General features: G+C 43.2%; 3 protein-coding genes across 4 annotated transcripts; 1 reads left to right on the top strand and 2 right to left on the bottom strand.

Annotated features, from left to right (window-relative positions):
- Positions 1 to 533: 533 nt before the first annotated feature.
- Positions 534 to 2,381, bottom strand: foxd1 (forkhead box D1). Its single transcript, XM_076758268.1, has one exon. It carries the CDS (start codon positions 2,118 to 2,120, stop codon positions 1,071 to 1,073), a length of 1,050 nt encoding a protein of 349 aa, XP_076614383.1. The 5' UTR covers positions 2,121 to 2,381; the 3' UTR covers positions 534 to 1,070.
- A 5,574-nt stretch (positions 2,382 to 7,955) lies between these two features.
- btf3 (basic transcription factor 3) lies at positions 7,956 to 12,278 on the top strand. 2 transcript variants are annotated; one of them, XM_076758042.1, is made up of 6 exons: positions 7,956 to 8,021; positions 9,819 to 9,887; positions 10,239 to 10,352; positions 10,438 to 10,639; positions 10,803 to 10,859; positions 11,730 to 12,278. In XM_076758042.1, exons 2-6 carry the CDS (start codon positions 9,819 to 9,821, stop codon positions 11,774 to 11,776), a joined length of 489 nt encoding a protein of 162 aa, XP_076614157.1. In that variant the 5' UTR covers positions 7,956 to 8,021; the 3' UTR covers positions 11,777 to 12,278. The 2 variants fall into 2 exon arrangements, with proteins under 2 accessions (XP_076614157.1, XP_076614156.1); XM_076758041.1 differs by having other exon boundaries at positions 7,961 to 8,084.
- A 570-nt stretch (positions 12,279 to 12,848) lies between these two features.
- On the bottom strand, positions 12,849 to 16,253 carry ankra2 (ankyrin repeat, family A (RFXANK-like), 2). Its single transcript, XM_076758040.1, has 9 exons — positions 16,165 to 16,253; positions 15,580 to 15,926; positions 15,333 to 15,491; positions 15,170 to 15,235; positions 14,852 to 14,949; positions 14,627 to 14,752; positions 14,375 to 14,441; positions 14,169 to 14,249; positions 12,849 to 13,859 (listed from the first exon to the last, which is right to left on the bottom strand). The coding sequence occupies exons 2-9, from the start codon at positions 15,869 to 15,871 to the stop codon at positions 13,804 to 13,806; spliced, it is 945 nt and encodes a 314-aa protein (XP_076614155.1). The 5' UTR covers positions 15,872 to 15,926; positions 16,165 to 16,253; the 3' UTR covers positions 12,849 to 13,803.
- Between the last annotated feature and the right edge of the window lie 703 nt (positions 16,254 to 16,956).

Raw genomic sequence — 16,956 nt, 5'->3', positions numbered from 1 at the left:
TCCGCTCACCGTAATTACGAGGATGAGTGTGAGAGAGGTCAGGTGGACGCGCAGGCCTCGTGTGCGCATGTTCCAAAGTGTGCAGCACTGATGGCGGAGAGTGTGCAACATATGAGCAAACTGATCACAAAATGCATAATGTCCCGTTTTTGAGGCTCAGGCCGTGCGCGCACACACGCCTTCCCAAACTCAAACCCTTTTCAGCCCCAGTCAAAGCCATGCAGCCACGAGCATGATAGCCTGTTTGGATAGCCGTTACTGTATCAGCTGATTCATCTGCACAATCCCAATGTAAGGCCCCCAAAAAGTTACGAAACACCTCCAACTTTACGTTTTTGGCAACATTATTTATCCTAATTCGCTCCTCAGCGGAAACCCTGGGTGGCAGTACAGGCCCTGATCCTCAAGCTCAGTTAAGAAATTCATTTCCAAACAAATTATTATAATTATTTTTTTGCAAAACGAAATTTATTCTTGTTGAAAAAACAAACTGTGTAAAAATATCACACTTCAATTACACAATACTTGCCAAAAATGTACAATGATTTATTACTGAAATAAACACACACTGCATATTATTATTATAAATGTATGACTTTGCTCTCTGTGTTTTTTTTTTTAATACAACGTTCAAATCAAAACTGTAAGAAAAAAAGAAGTTTTGATTTGCCAAACTAATAAAAAAAAAAAAAAAACATGGACGTGTTTGACACAAATACATTATTAGCCTATTTTTAAACATGTGATCATTTATAACCTGCCCATTAAGTCGTTATCCTGAGACGCCCTAAACAGTGACTGAAACGAATTACTTGATGGAAAATACAAGGAAAGTTCGTGGTCAAAAGTCTGATTCACACCGAAAGAAAGGAACATAAATATATCTTTTTTAAAACAGCATGAATATAGGCACAAATAGTGTTGTTCATGTCCATCATTCAGCTGCGTGCTATCAAACAAACATACAAAAATAATCCTACCTTCAAAGAGGGGCGTTTTTTGTTTTTGTTGCTGTTTCTTTCTGTTTTTTGTTTTTTTTTAATAGTTTCTTGAAAAGTTTGTTAAGACATTTAACAGCCGCTAGAGCCGCTGACAACTCTGTTCGGAAAGTTTTCAACCGGGTGTAAAACAGCTCCGGGGTGGACGCTCTGCGGCTGGCCGGCCGCTGCAGGGCCCAGAGAGGACGGTAAGACCGGGACAACGACCGGGGAAGTCCTGGAGGGGCTCAGCGACCCCCCGATGATACTCTCTATGGAGAAGGGTGACCGCTGCACGGGGGAGCTGGACTTCTGCACCGGGGCTGCAGCCTGCACGCTGGCTGAGCCCAGGCTGGAGCTGAGCTGAGGATAAAACCTACTCCTGGCTAAGTCCGTGGTGGTGGGCATCAAAGACGGCGCGGGGATAATGGTTCCCGTATGTGAATGCCTGGAGTGCTGCTGCTGCTGCTGCTGTTGCTGCTGAAAAGCAAAAAGTGCAGAGTGTGTGTGGTAGGACTGCAGCTGGATGCCGTATCCTCCGCAGCCGTACGGTCCGTACCCGTACGCAGCGGCGGCGGGGATAAAGCTGTTGTGTTCCCGCAGCAAGTCCTGCGCCTGCTGCCGCTTGAAGCGTTTCCTCCGCCTCAGAAAGCTCCCGTTGTCGAACATATCAGCCGACTCCGGGTCCAAAGTCCAGTAGTTGCCCTTCCCAGGGTTCCCGGGCTCCCTCGGTATCTTCACGAAGCAGTCGTTGAGGGACAAGTTGTGCCTGATGGAGTTCTGCCAGGCCGGGAACTTCTCCCTGTAGTACGGGAAGCGGTTGCTGATGAAGTCGCAGATCTCGCTGAGGGTGAGCCTCTTTTTGGGACTCTGCAGGATGGCCATGGTGATTAAGGCGATGTAGGAGTAAGGGGGCTTCACCAGGGTGTTCTTGCCCGCCGGCTTGTAGGCATCCCTTGAGGAGGTGGAGCTGTCCAGGCACGGAGGAGGAGAGCCGGCCAGGAGGATGCCGTCGTGCATCTGTGCCACCTCGTCCACGTAGGAGCGCGTCTGGCCGTCTCCATCCTCCCCTTCGCCGACCACGTCTATGTCGGTCTCTTCCGAAAGGATGGAGGCATCCGACATCTCTGAGCTCAGAGTCATGGCTCACACACGGCTGTGCCCTCCGACGCCAGATGAGGAAGACGATGAGATGCACCCTGCCCTCCCTCTTCAAAAACTCATATGAGGAGGGGGAGCGGAGAGGAGCACGTGTCGCCGTCGGTGAAAGATGTCCTCCTGTTTTCTCGCTATTTCCATATGTTTTCAGGGGAATTGTTTTTTTTCTGTCGCCGACTGACGAGCGGCCCCGTCGATGCCAGGCTGAGAAATGTGCAGGGAAACCCGCAAAGGGTCCAAACCTTGACTCACAGAGGGGGCGGACCTTCTCTCGCCATTTATACCCCCGCCCTGATCACATGGGGAGGAAACGTCACCGAGGCGAATGAAAAGAGAGAGAGAGAAAAAAATTAAATAACAAAAAAAAAGGTCTTTGAAAATTAACTGTGAGTGGTTTAAAAAAAAAAAAAAAAAAAAAAAGTTTGGTGTGGCCTACATCCTTTTTAGTGGTCATTCATGGTGGCCTGTCGTCCACGCTGATCTGAAGCTTTTATTCCAGCCCAGAGTTTTGCGCAAAAATAGATTTTGGAAGATAAAAAAAAAAAAATCTTTAGCAAACTCTAATTGCTGGTCTGGTCATTGCTCAGATCGAAGAGGGTATTTTGACAACCGTTTTATTTATTTAGGCTTAGTTACTAGTGTGATACATGAAGGGAGCGCGTGCGTATTTTTAATATAGAGCCTGTATGACACAACACCTCAAAATACCTGAGATTAAAAAAAATAGGTTGTTCCTGATTTTTTTCTTTCTTTCTGGAATTTAAAGAATACCTGTGATGTTCAACACGAATGCCTCCTCGCAGTCGTGCCTGAGACCGGTGCACCACATCCAGGCAGCTCAGTTTGCGTGATCCGGTAGTTATCTAGATTATCCGCGAGCCATTTGTAATGGAAAAGAGTCAGCTGTTAACTCGAATCAGTCACGGGTCACGCAGAGCATGCAAGCTCCACATAGAAGGCCTCTGCCGTGCGTCCTGAGCATAGTGCTGTGTGTGTGTGTGTGTGTGTGTGTGTGTGTGTGTGTGTGTGTGTGGACATCTCTATTCTTTTTTTATTTTATTTCAGGGGGTTTGGAGGATGGGATGCATTAAAGCACAAAAAGCAAAGAAGAAATCTCAAAAGGTTTTCAGGATAAAAGAAAATTAATGTTCAGTGAGTGTGTGGTGAACATCGCACGGTGTGTGAAGGCCTGTTAAAAAGCATGTTGGTGGAGAATAATCGACCTTAATTGTCTAGACTGAATGTTAAAATCGACCCTAAATAAAAGACGCGTTCATATTTGATGACTTTGCATTTATTATTATTGGGTTCAGTCTTAGATTAGTGAGTAAGAGTGAGGCAATAAAGTGTGAATACAGATTATATTTTATTCTGATTTTATTGTGAACGACCGTCTCTCATGCTGTGCAGCTGTGCTTTCAAATGTGTCTGTTACTGATGATTCATTTTTGATTAATTCATTTAATTATGTCAGCTTATAGCTTACATGCTCCCAGATATTTTAGCAAAAGCTATTCAAACAAGGTGAGCACGTTTGCTAAAATATTAAACTCTCCAAAGTTTAATCAAATCATTTAAAAATAAATAAATAAAACTTTCTCAAACTTTTGTGCATTTTACTTCTGACATTTTCTGTCTTAAAAATAGAAACTATCAGCCAGCTTTCATGAATGAAGCAGGCCTGAAAACACATGTGGACTTAGAGAAAAATGTGTGGCTCATCATGACTTTGCTTCATGCTGAGGGTTTACTCAGGTACTGTGTGGCCCATCAGGAACTTCTCAGAGGTTCCCATTTGACCAGCGCCATCTAGCGGCGGAGTTGTCTCACAATTAAAACACTTAACGCAGTAGGTGTCACAACCAGGAATCTACTATTAACTGCCCTTAAAATAACCCTTTTTTTGAATAGTTTGGTGTAAAGTGCAGAGTTTATTTGACTTCTCATGAAGCTCTAAACTGTGCTGACTTCTATACATAATAATTTATTTTTATTCATAGGCCAATAAACGTGACTGTGCTGTATTGTAAAATCAGTGAGGAAGAAAAATACAAATATTTTCTGTAATTTCTGTTTACACTGGAGGTTATTTGCCTTGATTAGCCTGTAAACGGTTGAAGCCTTTATTTTATTCATTATTCATCACTTCTGCCACTTTGAAATGTCAAACTAGTCTGCTCTGTCACCCTAAAATAAACTTTATATACATTATATTTATTATTGTTTTTGAATTAATTGACGAAATATTATCTGATAAAAAAAACAAACACGTCAGAGAAAGTTAGACACACTGGCTCCTCGCGCTTTATATGAATTAATTACTTTGTTTTTAATTAGTAATTCGAAAAAAAGTGAATGAATGAGTTTTGGTCATAAATGTGGAGGAGGAGGAACGAGAGGAGTGTTGTTTTAACTGAATCCGTTTTAAAAGCCACTGACCTCACTGATCTTAGGCCACCTCAATAATCAATAACCAGCCGATACTGACTGTTCGATTATTTAAACTGTGTCGTATTTTCTTCAGGAGTGAGCGCTCGTGCGTGCGTTGATCTGAGAACATTTCAGCCTCTGTTGAAAGGCAGGATGGACCTGTGCTCCATTAGTTTTATTCCTCAGACCTGTTTCTAATGAGCCACCCTGGAAATCCAAACACCGTCAAGCTTTCAGTTTTCCTCAGCTGATCAGGACCTGGTCTGTGCAGCTGTGGCACTTAAAGCCTGGAGTTCGTTTAATTGTTCATTTAGTCATTATTTATAGAATCCGTCCAAAACTGAACGCTTAATTACGCGAATATTACAGAGCCAAAAGCAAACCAAATAAAATTTAAACACTCTTAAGAAGTCTCATTCAGAGCTATGAATGCACCATCAGAAGAAAAGCATTAAATGAATGAGCTGTGAGCCGACACTTGCAGCAGCAGCAGCGCGTCGCATGTGTGCTAAACCACCTCTCAAGTGTTTCTAAATTCCGCCTCTGCGATCCGAGGGTGTTTCCGTGCCACCGGGTACCGAGAAAGCACTTAGCCGTTTAAACGCGATCCCTGCCCGCCTCCTGCTCCGGCAAAACCCCCCGAGTGTCACCAAAACGGTCCGTGTGAGAGAGGAGTCTGTGGGCCATGTGATTAATGTGCATCCCGTGCAGAAAAGGCGAGAGCAAGCACGCGCAAAGATACTGTGCGTGGAGTGGAGAGAGGATTTATGCCAACGTCAAATTAAAATAAAAACAGCTTAATTATTGTTAGATTGTTTCCCCATTGTATCAAACCTCAATGGGAATATTTGGAAATATACATAAAATGGTCAAAACGTGCTGAGGTTAGAAAAACACAGACTTCTGGAGACTTTTTGACTTTTCTTCAAAATGTGGCCTAATTTACCTTTTCAAATGTTTCATATTTAATGAATCTGACCCTCAATTGATCGATAAGAAATGTGTCACCTGACCACTGTGACAGGAAAGGCAGGAGCTGAGGCAGTGACACTTCACTAAGGTAGAAGGGGATGATTGAATGGTGCTTTTATATTGTCTGTTATATCTAGTTGTTTATTGTCGTCTATATGGAAAACATGCTTATTTGTTGTGTTTATTTATTAATTTGTTTGGTTATGTTTCAGAGTCTTGTAGGTTGCTTCAATGTGTAAAAAGACAGAAAAAGGAAAAACTGCTTCCACCACCATTATTATCATCAATACGTCTTGTTAGGGCAGCACTGTGGTGATTCATGCATTATTTATTTATGAGTTGCATGGAGAATAATATGGAATAGACGGTGGGACATGGAAAATAATACACCTATAGGGACATGCACCCATGATATGCATTGCCTGACATATATTTGTGTTATTTTAATAAATTAGTCAGCTGTTATGTTGTGATATCATATATAGAGCCAATGGCTCCATTGGTATGTTTTCCAACCAATGTTTCTTTCTAGATTTACTGGTTTGTGTTATAATGTTCAATATCATACAGAGGGAAAACTCTCGGGACGCATCACAGTTTCTCATCTAGCAGCACCCTCAATAGACCAGAATGCAATGCAGTCACAAGACAGGTTTATTATCTTTCCCTGACTCACGTCTGCTTCCTCAAGGCAACAACCTGGAAACCTTGAAACTACCTGAAAGGCAAGCAGACAAAGCTGCTTGAGATGAAATGCTCACACACACACACACACACACACACACACACACACACACACACACACACACAGTGAGACAAACCAAACGACAGCACATAATCTCAAAATAACTCTTGTACTGCACTGAAACTTCACAGACGGCTGATCTACCGGATTAAAGATGGTGGGAAAAAAGGGGGTGATTTTTCAAAGAGAGAGCGAAAGCTGATATCATAGCCTGCTGTTTGACCCGACGAGCACAGCACACTTACACTGACTGCCGGTGCCATGTGCACATTTGAATATGATGGACATAATTTGCCTTTATGTGCTTATGTGGTTTATGAAGAGCAGAGCAAAAGCAGCATTTGATGATTTCAGCACAAAACATGCAAAGTTACTGTGATGAAATACTCCAATAAACAAATTAAAGAGCTATTTGGGCCATAAAAAGATATATGTGACTATAAATCACATCACATTTTTCCAGGCTGAAGGACCATTTTGTGTTTTTAAGCTTTAAATCTGATGTAGAGTCAATCCATCTGTTGAATAATATTGACACGCTTCAGCAAGTGAATAAAAACATAAGTGTGTCTCCCTCTTTCTTACTTGAAAAAAATGTAAATGGCTAATAAATGGGGTCTACCCAAGTCCACCAATTCAACTCATCCATCTTTTGAAAGTTTTATAGCAACAAGTAATCAAACCAGTATAACTGACGCTCATCATGACACAGTTATCTCTGGTAAATGGGCTTTGTCCTGCAGAAACAGGCAGCATGCCAGCACCGCACTGTAAAATGCAAATTTCACCCTCATCAGCACACTCAGTGGGACGCTGGTCTGGAATGAAATGCCTGGTGCTCTGACCACAGGTGTCTGTCCGTGTCTTATGGCCACTCCGCTGGTGACTGTGATAAATATAGATCCCTCTGAAGGAAGCTGCAGCCTGAGCCTTGTGCTCTTCCATCAGCAGTGGACTCACCTACTTTTACCAAACAACACCAACAAAGAAGGTGGTGGAAATATTTCTGAGTGGTTTGATTTTGTGTGGCCCAAAGACAGTTTTAACACTGTCCTCAGACTAGTATCTAAAAGACAGATTAAAAAATAATCTGTGATCGTTTGACAACATCCCATCAGCTGATTTATTCCCTGCCCCTCCTCTTTGGAATTCCACAAATTGCAAATGATCCCGAGGATCTTGTTGCCCTGAATAGGATCCCAGGTCCCGATCTTTGTCTGTTCATTGCAATGACCTGACAAAAGGGCACTGAAAATACCTGAATACTTGCTCGACTTGACTTCAACCAGCAGTCAGCTCACAGTAAAAGCCTTCCACTCTTGGAGGTGGAGAACCAGACAAAAGCAATGAATTAGGTAAGGAGGCATTGCTGGAAGGCTTTTACTGTGTTCCAGCTGAATGAAAATTACCTTAATAGTACACAGACTTACTTGGGGTTGCCTTGTGTGTTTGTTGCTTGATGAAGATTAGTTTAATCTAATTAATTGAATGAAGCCTTGTGCCATAAAATATTCTCAATGGCTATTTTTAAATATGCACACTTCTCAATCTCAATAATTCTATACTGAACCTTTGCTTTTATTGATAAAAGCTGTTTTGACTGATGAAGGTGTTGCCTGCGAAGATCAGCCGAGGGCCGTAAAAACCCATGAGACATTGCGCTTTTTGCCGTACGTCACTTCCTCCCTCCTCTCTCGCTTCCATTTTGCTTCCCGCATGTGTCTGCTGTTAGTTTACAGGTCAGTGAGGAGCTTTAAATACCTTCTTCCCTGCACTGTTCCCCCCCGATCCGACGTCAAGAGGTAAACGAAAGCCTTTTCTGACTAGGTGGCTGAACTCTGCCGGGGTTTGACTTTAACTTCGCTGACGGTTTTGTGTGGCTGTGCGGGAGGCTGTGGGTGACAGGCCGGACGCTCCAGTCTCCCAGTTAGCTAAGAAGCTAGCTAAAGTTAGCCTACTAGTTCTTCCACAAAAGCTGAACCACACCTTGTTTCGGTACAGTCGCTGGCTGAATTAGTCAGCAAATGCTAGTTTAAAGCTACCTGGCGTCACCTGTGGTGCTTCTGGCCCGTTTTGTTCGGCCTAGCACAGCCTCTTTTTATTTAGCTTTTGGTTGTTGTCCACAGTACAGATAACATACTAGCTAAACTGCTAGCTTGCAGTAGCTAACGCGCTAACGCACCTAGCTCTGCGCGTTTGCCTGTGACACTGTTTGCTCCTTAATGGCTTTTAAAAAGTCTAATTACCGCGTTGGAAACGGTCTTGCCGCCGACCACCACACCCCCACCACGGCCTCTGCTCCCCGCTTGTGTGTGCTCACATGTGTGTGTCGTTGAAGCAGGTTTTCCCCAAGACCTCATCACTTGTTTACACCTTGTTTGTCACGAGTGTGCGCTGCTGCCACTTTCCCAGAGACACAGGAAGAGTTTGTGAGGTATTAGCAGGCGGTGGCATCGTATGCAAATACTCATGCATATGTTAGCGAGCTCATAATGTTTGGGTCAAATTCGGATTTTCTCTAATTGTTTAGATTTAGATTTTGTATAGACTAAGGTGTTTCTCTCTAGACTGGCAAGGAAAGGTGAACAAAACTTGGGAAAAGTAAAGAAACTTGTCTCTGTCATGAAGTAGTAACGATTTATCACTTATTTATTGTAATACCACGGTGGCTGCTGGTGTTGTGATTTGGCAGAGAGGCTGAGCAATGAAGCATAAAAACAAAACAGGCCTTATCTTTGTCATCACACCACATATCAGAAGAGGCCATAGATAATTCACTGGACGTCTGTCACAGCGTCCTCACACACTTTCTATTTCCACACCTGTGTTGTTTGTCTGCCGGCTTACGTTTTCCAACAGCATTCAGTCGATTGTGTTCACAGTGCTCGGTGAGGTCAGAGTCCCCCGATGAGCACATGAATGAACCAGATCACTCAAAGTTCGTGCTCGTCACTAAATGCACTCAAGTGTCGCGAGTGCTTCATGAGTTCGTCTGTGAGCAGCAGGCTGGTGAAGGAGCTGCAGAGCGTTCAGAGAACCTGTAAATCCTGCGTTCAGCTGCACGTCAATCGGTTCCTGTGAGGCCTTGATAGAGCTGATCCCATTGATTTGATTTGTTGGTAAAAGTCAAACATGTTAAAAGTATATGAGCGATGTCAATCTGTGAATTAGTAGAGGAAAGGAAATGTGGGCTCACTAACTTTAATTTCATGTTTTTTGGTTATTTGGTGTGAGACAGCTGAGATTGTCCGTGTGCGGCAGTTCTTTAGTTGCGTTTGTGCTTTGCTGTATTTTCAGCAACCTGTTGCAACATGACATTTTATGAATCACCCCGAACATGTTTTTCCTGTCTGGACTGTTATTTTTACCTATTTCAATTCACGCTATTGTAATATTTGGGAGGTGTACAATATTGTGGTATAACATGAGTTAATTTCTAAATAGCCAAAATGTTTGTTAAACCTGTTGGCTGCTGGTGTAAAGATTAGCTGTGCTGGTGACACCTGATCTGATTTAATGTCCTTTCCTTTTTGCAGATGAAAGAAACAATTATGAATCAAGAAAAACTCGCTAAGCTACAGGCACAAGTCCGCATCGGCGGAAAGGTAATCGTCAAGATAAATGCATTATCGCAGGTTATGTGAAAAGCTTGATTTTCTGCAAAGCGTTGGGCCTTCTCTGCTGTTTTCTTATTGCATTGGTGCATGCTTAGTTTTCAGGGTTTAGCACCAGGGTGTCAAAGCTGTTAGAAATGAGTGCACATCAACTATCCTTCAGTTTCTGTTGCATAGCAGTGATAATTTAGCAGGACTGAAATAAATTGACAAAAAACAGCATCTTGCGGGCCAAAACAGTCCCAGCCTGGACATTTCTGTGGATACAGAAGATAATGGATTAATGCATCATTAAGAGCTGATAGTTTACTCAGAAATATGTGTGTGTGAATGCCTCTGTAGGGTAGCGCTCGCAGAAAGAAGAAGGTTGTACACAGAACAGCGACCGCAGATGACAAGAAGCTCCAGTTCTCCTTAAAGAAACTTGGTGTCAACAATATCTCTGGTATCGAAGAGGTAGGCATGAACGCTTTAAGGTGAATCTGTGCCCGCTCTGTCTGTGATCTCGTCATTAACGGCGTAAAACTTTGGGCCGTTGCAGGTCAACATGTTTACAAATCAAGGAACAGTCATCCACTTCAACAACCCCAAAGTGCAGGCCTCCCTCGCGGCCAACACCTTCACCATCACCGGCCACGCCGAGACCAAGCAGCTGACCGAGATGCTGCCGGGTATCCTGAACCAGCTGGGAGCCGACAGCCTGACGAGCCTCAGGAGACTCGCCGAGGCCCTGCCCAAACAGGGTCAGGAACCGCTAATGCAGAAACACGTTGAATCAAGTCCCAGTGTCGAGTTCAATCACGCTGTCGAGTCACAGCTGTAGTCTGAGCTTAGTCAAACTTGTTTAGAGAGACGCTGTCCGAGTTGTTTCTGGCTAATTCTCACGGATCTTTTCTGTTCTCACAGCTGCGGATGGAAAAGCGCCGATCGCAACAGTAGAAGAAGAAGATGACGACGTTCCAGGTGAGCGCTTAAATGTCTCGTTCTGCATTACACTCACAGCAGTTCGTTCCAGCAAAATACTTCAACATGTCTCAAGAAAACGGTGGTCGTCTGGCGTCCAACAAAAAGCTGCTTCACACTCGTGTTATCAGGCGAGGGTTTTCTTTTTTGTTTTTGTCTCCGTTCAGTAATCATGGCAGGTTTGTTTTCTTTTGGCCTGTGAGAAGGGTCACGCGGAGGGGATTCATCACAGACCTTACACGATGGTGCGACGCAGCGTTGTGTGTTTGAATCTCACGTTCATTGTTTATAAGACCCAGTTTGCTTTTCTTTGGGAGTAAAACGGGCCAAACACATGAGGTTGCCATTACAATAATCTCAGCTTTTCCCAGGACTTCTCTCCCCGTAGCCTTACTTCTCACTAATTTAACAAACGATTACACATGTATTCAGCAATAGGAGCAGCCGAGGCCTGATGGCACAGGGTTAACAGCCGAGGCCGTCATGTTGTTATTGGACTTAAGTTTCCTTTTTGTTCTCCCACTGAAGGAACATGTTTACTCAGACCTTTTGGATTGTTTCCAGTTTAACCCTCGACCCTTCGAGCCAAAACTTTGAAAGGCATATTTCTCACATTTCATGGAGTAATTTCAGCCAACTTTTTGATGCTTTACTCCATAATTTTTACAGCTGCTTTCAGTAGTTCTGAGGGTCCTGCATGCAGGGCACATTGCAGTCTATAGAAGAGAGGGGATAGATGAGGAAAGGAAGGGGATCACGTTACTCCCATTATCATGTTTCAGATAAACACGGTTTTCCTGTATTGTCATCTGGCACCTCTGAGAGCCCCCCCATGACTCAATTTACCACCAAACTCTTTTGTTGTTTCAGATCTGGTGGAGAATTTTGACGAGGCGTCCAAGGATGAGGCTAACTAGAGGAAAACGGACTCCCCGGGGTGTCAAAACTTGACAGGACCATGTGAGGCACAAGATGCTTTTCTGTCTTTTGAGAGGTGGGAAGTTAATCGTTAAAGTACCTGAGAAGATGGATGATCTGTCAACTGTTGGCTGTGAGCATTCTGTGACTTGTGCAACACCTGAACAAAGTACTTGCATCCTCTCAAGTGAATTATTTTTGAGTAATTTTCTAGAATAGTACTCTGAAGTATTACGAACTGGGGGTAGCAGTATTTTTAGCGTAAGGTATTTTAGTCCTCATTCCACCTCTTCTTTTCCACCAGACTCTCCAAACGCTTGTTGTGCTCTGTGGTCTGTATGTGCAGTTAGAGTGAGAGATTGTGTCTGAAATGTGGCGTTCAAGGCTCCTGCTGTACATGTTTCCTCCATGTTACTGAACCATAACTCTTTGTGGCCTCGCTCAAACCACCATATCTGGAATAAACCTTTGCTACTGTCAATAAATAGCCCAAATTTCTGATTTTCTTCTTCCCTCAAGTCCTGTTTTCACAGCTGAAATAGTGTGATATTCCTTCTTTGAATTGGTTAGGATGTTCAATGTTATTGTACAACTCACGTCACTGAATAACCTCAAACAGACTTGGAAGGAAGGATTACAGTATTTTCTTCTCACGCCTCATCAGCAGATGTAGGATTTCTCTGGATGTACCCATGAGCTTAAAGCATTTTCATCCACAGCATAATGGTGTAGATACAAGATGCGAGACATTATGATAAAATCAGATGAATAAACAAACAGAACATACAACCACAAAACCGTGGAATACGTTTTGCTTTAGCCATGCGAGCAGCGTGGACATGGCAGCGTGGGTCAGCTGGTCGAATCCTGCAGACTGTGGTGATCTGACTTGTCCTGTAGTGCCACCATGAGGTCGACTTTTGTGGGTTTTTGTGAAATGTCTCAGCTATTGGACGGATTGCCATGAAATTTGGTTCAGACCCCGTCAGTGACAGACTCTGCTGACCTCTGCAGTACCCAACAGCTACTAAATAAGTGTATATTATCCCCATAACCATGACTCTGTTAAATGCCTTTTAAAGAGATCTTTTAATTAAATAACAGCTTCATTTCAATTAATATAAACAGTAGTTTGACCTTTTTGACTTGCAATCAGATAAATATCTGTACAGAGTGATGTCTTACACTGAGATCAATACAAGTTATTTCTTGACACGACACAGACGGTATGACTGGTAGAAAACACAGGCACCCTCATACAGAGGCAAACAGCACCACAGTCACCTTGTGGGACACTTGAATGAGGCATGAGATCACAACACATTAGTATCACAACACAGAGGAACAAAACAGACTCACTGTCCATCAGTGAGGATTTTAGCACATTACAACACAATCCAAAATATTCAAATAAATAAACAGTACAACAGACAGCTCGGCAGCGTCGTAAAAGCAGTCTATAACGTGTGCGTTCCAGTCTGCAGCGACGGATTTTCAGTCTGCTCACTGAAGACCAGACAGCATGAAGTGAGGCCATTCAACGAATTACGTTTACTATTGGGATCAATATGTAGGTTTGAAAACACTTGCCAAAACAGGAAAAGGATGGAACAGCCAGTGATGGCGTTTAATACAAGATTCAAAACAAAACCTCCATGCTTAGTTAAAGCAAACTCAGTCCTACACTGCGCGTTTTTCAGCCTGTGCAGTGCAGTGAAGAACTCAACTGTACACATCCGGTCTTTGAAAATCTGCCAGTTTGTCTCGATCAGGTTTGCTACTCCATGTACGATGTGGAAAAGTGCAGAGTAAAACAGTTTCAAAGAGGGTTTAAAATTTAAAATTCACACAGCTCAAACCTTCATGTGCGTCACACCGACAGCATGACGTCGATGCCATGCGACGCTGCTGAAATGTCACTTAACGGAACAAAACGTTCCCGTTGGCCGACAGGCTGGGCGTGCTGCGTGATTGTCCGGAGCCCAGCGTTGTGCCTTTGGTACCCGTTTTCCGTAAGTGTCACAGTTCATTCTCTGATTCCCATCAGTAACTTCAGTAAGTGTGCCTCCATCACCTGTTGAACTGAACACAAACATTCAGTGTTTTAATACAAATGAAAACATTTACTTCTCCTGTTCCGTCTGTATAAAACGTTCAAACACAGAATAGGGGCCGTTGTTATTCTGCCTTTAAACCGGCAGCGGACGGAATATTAGACCTGAATCAACAGCTGTGTTGAAAGGGTGATGCTGTACTGTGACACATCATGCCTGTTTTGCCTCTGGAAGGCTAGCATGTTATCTAAAATCACATGCCAATGATGTTTGTATGCCAACAATATCTAATTACACTTCTCATACATAGTGATTTATGTGTCTAATTAACACTTACCATTCCGGTGGCCCATAGCCACAGCCATGTCCATCGCATTGAATCCAGAATCTGACTCAATGGTAGGATCAGCACCGCTCTCTGGAAGACACACGAACATGCTGTATTTCTGTAATGGTTCATGTCAAACACAACATTTCCTACACACAAAAGAACTGTGATGTTTATCGTTTTGAAAGGAAGTAACACAGGTGGATGTCCCTCACCTAACAAGATTTCCACACAGCGCACGTGGTTCCCGTGGACAGCGTACAGCAGAGGGGCTCCTCCGTTCTGAAACCCACAGAGGGAACATCACAACAGGCAGAACAGTGTGACACCTCCAGGGGGCGTCATTACTCAGCCAGAGCAACACTAAGGCCCGGCACAAGGTGAGTGGAGATCTCTGAATATTGAAAATCATGTCATATTCTACTTAACCAGGTCAAATGAATGGGGTAAAAGTTTGGTATTGTTACCCAGTCATATTCATTGACATCCACGCCGCAGTCAATGAGCATCTTCACGATGTCAGTATATCCCTTACTGCAGGCCAAGGACAACGCACTTTCCCTCCCTTTGGCCAGGAGGTTGGGGTCAGCACCCTACAGTGAAGAACCATACAGACCGGTGAGTACATGAAGTCTGTGTGCTCCAATGTAATAAAACAATGAAATCTGGATCATACGGCAAGTTTTTCGTACGTTCTGGAGCAGAAACTCGACGACCGCGATTTGTCCGTGTGCAGCCGCCCACATCAGCGGAGTAAAGCCTTCCTCATCTTGCAGATTGATCACTGTCTCTATTAAAATGATACATAAAAAGATAACATAAATATGAGGACTTGTCCAATTTTTACAAAAATTTTCACTGTCTGGCATTTTCTAGACAAAACTTTTCATCCAGACAAAAATCTGCAGATTAATCTATGATGAAAATAACTGCTAGCTGCAGCTCTAAACACTCGTGGTTATTCTTCTGTGGTTTTTACACCTGTTTGACGACCCAGGTGGGCTGCCTACCTTGTTCAATCCTGCTGGCAAGAAACACCATTTCACCTTGAGCTGCCAGCTGATGAATGGACAAAGCTGAGAGGACAAACATTCATGTATCCATTAAAATTCTGACTTGATTGCTGTTGTGAACGTGTTTAATAAACTAAGTTAAGCCAACTGTGGTACTTACAATGCACCAAAAGAGGCGTGGAAGAAACCTCGTTGCCGCGGTGTTTGTTGGTGAGTGTGGTGGACTGTTTAATGGGGGAGAAGTGTTTGGTGGTGGATGGCGTGTAAACATGGCGCACCTGTATACCCGGGGAAGGTGAGGTCTGGATATTGCACTCAGCTGAAAGTGAAGGAAAACATTAAACTTCAAATGGAAATGTTTTATCAAGTTACTGTGACTTTAGAGGCAAACGGGCGGCTTCTCTGACCTTTAAATAAAACAGAAGCCACCTCCAGATCAGAGTTGACCTGGTCCTGGATGTTCTTGCTATCCTCCTCGTTGAGCGACTTGACAAATCTGGAGCAAACGTTCATGTCAAAGCGGTTGGGCAGGATGAATTTGATGCCCATGGCCACATTTTGGGTGCCCGGGTCATCTCCCGTCGACTGCTCAGTCTTGATCGCACCCAAATCCGGCATTACACAGATCCCCTCCATGTCCTCAGAAACCAGGGGGCAGTCTGCTGTCCCATCTGAGGCTGACACGGTATCGTTGTCCATCGTCTGCTCACACACTAAACTGTCACACTGAGGTTAAACTGAAACCACTGCACGCCTGAAATACGGAGACAAATCGGTATTTAGTCTTAGTTCACATTAGGCATGGCGCTGACATCAGGTCCTGACGTTAAATATCAAACTGTGGGTTAGCTACCAGTTAGCATGCTAGCTATTGTTATCGTAACCTTCCGTGGGTACACACACACTGTGGCCAATACACGTGAACGTGGAAACACATTGAGCGTAGACGTCAAGAAAGACTATTCAAAAAACAAAAACAAGACATTTCTTACTCGAAACTGCATTGTTTTACTTGAATTCCCTCATGCGGTCACTCCTCTTCTTTCGGTGTTTTGATAAATGTACGCATGCGCACTTTGTCGCATCCTCAATGGGGTGCGTCCACAATTAACGTCCCTCTCTTTTGGTTCCGGAACCTTTGTACTATGCTGCTACTGAACAGATCTACAGATTTCATTAATTTTGATGAAATACCTCAATCACACAATTGCCAAATGTGTAATCTGAAAACACACTACTTTAATAACAACATTTGGTCCATGTTGCTGGTGTGAAATAACTCACTCTGAACAGACATGGAAATCTGACAAATGAAGCCATGATGTGATCATCAACATAGCATGATGGGAAAATAAGTTCATCACAGTGCTTTTCCACAAGGTGTTGTTGATATTTTCATGGAATTTATAAGGAAATCTACAACAGATGTTATTTTCCAATAAAGCACTAACCTCAGTAACAACATCTTATTTTAAATAGTTGTCTGAGGTCATAACTGAGGCCAATAATTCTCTAAGAATCACACAGCAAGAAAATGTGTCATTGCTCCAATTCCCTAATTTTAACAAAAGTATACATATATAGTTATAGTATATACTATATAGTCAACACAAATGTTCATGGAGCCCCAAAATAGAACTGTGATTCACGCTACCCAGACTGGGTTAACTAACTTCAATTTTACTTTACTCTCCAGCAAACGGGAGGAATCTTTTTTTTTTTTTTTTTTTTTTTTTAATTGTCATTAAAGTTTCTTTTTATTGAACTTGTACAATGTACAATGG

Source organism: Chaetodon auriga, chromosome 19, assembly GCF_051107435.1.
Source record: "Chaetodon auriga isolate fChaAug3 chromosome 19, fChaAug3.hap1, whole genome shotgun sequence".
Taxonomy (NCBI): Eukaryota; Metazoa; Chordata; class Actinopteri; order Chaetodontiformes; family Chaetodontidae; genus Chaetodon; species Chaetodon auriga.
The sequence above is the reverse complement of the archived record's forward strand: the minus strand, read 5'-3'. Positions and strand labels throughout refer to the sequence as shown.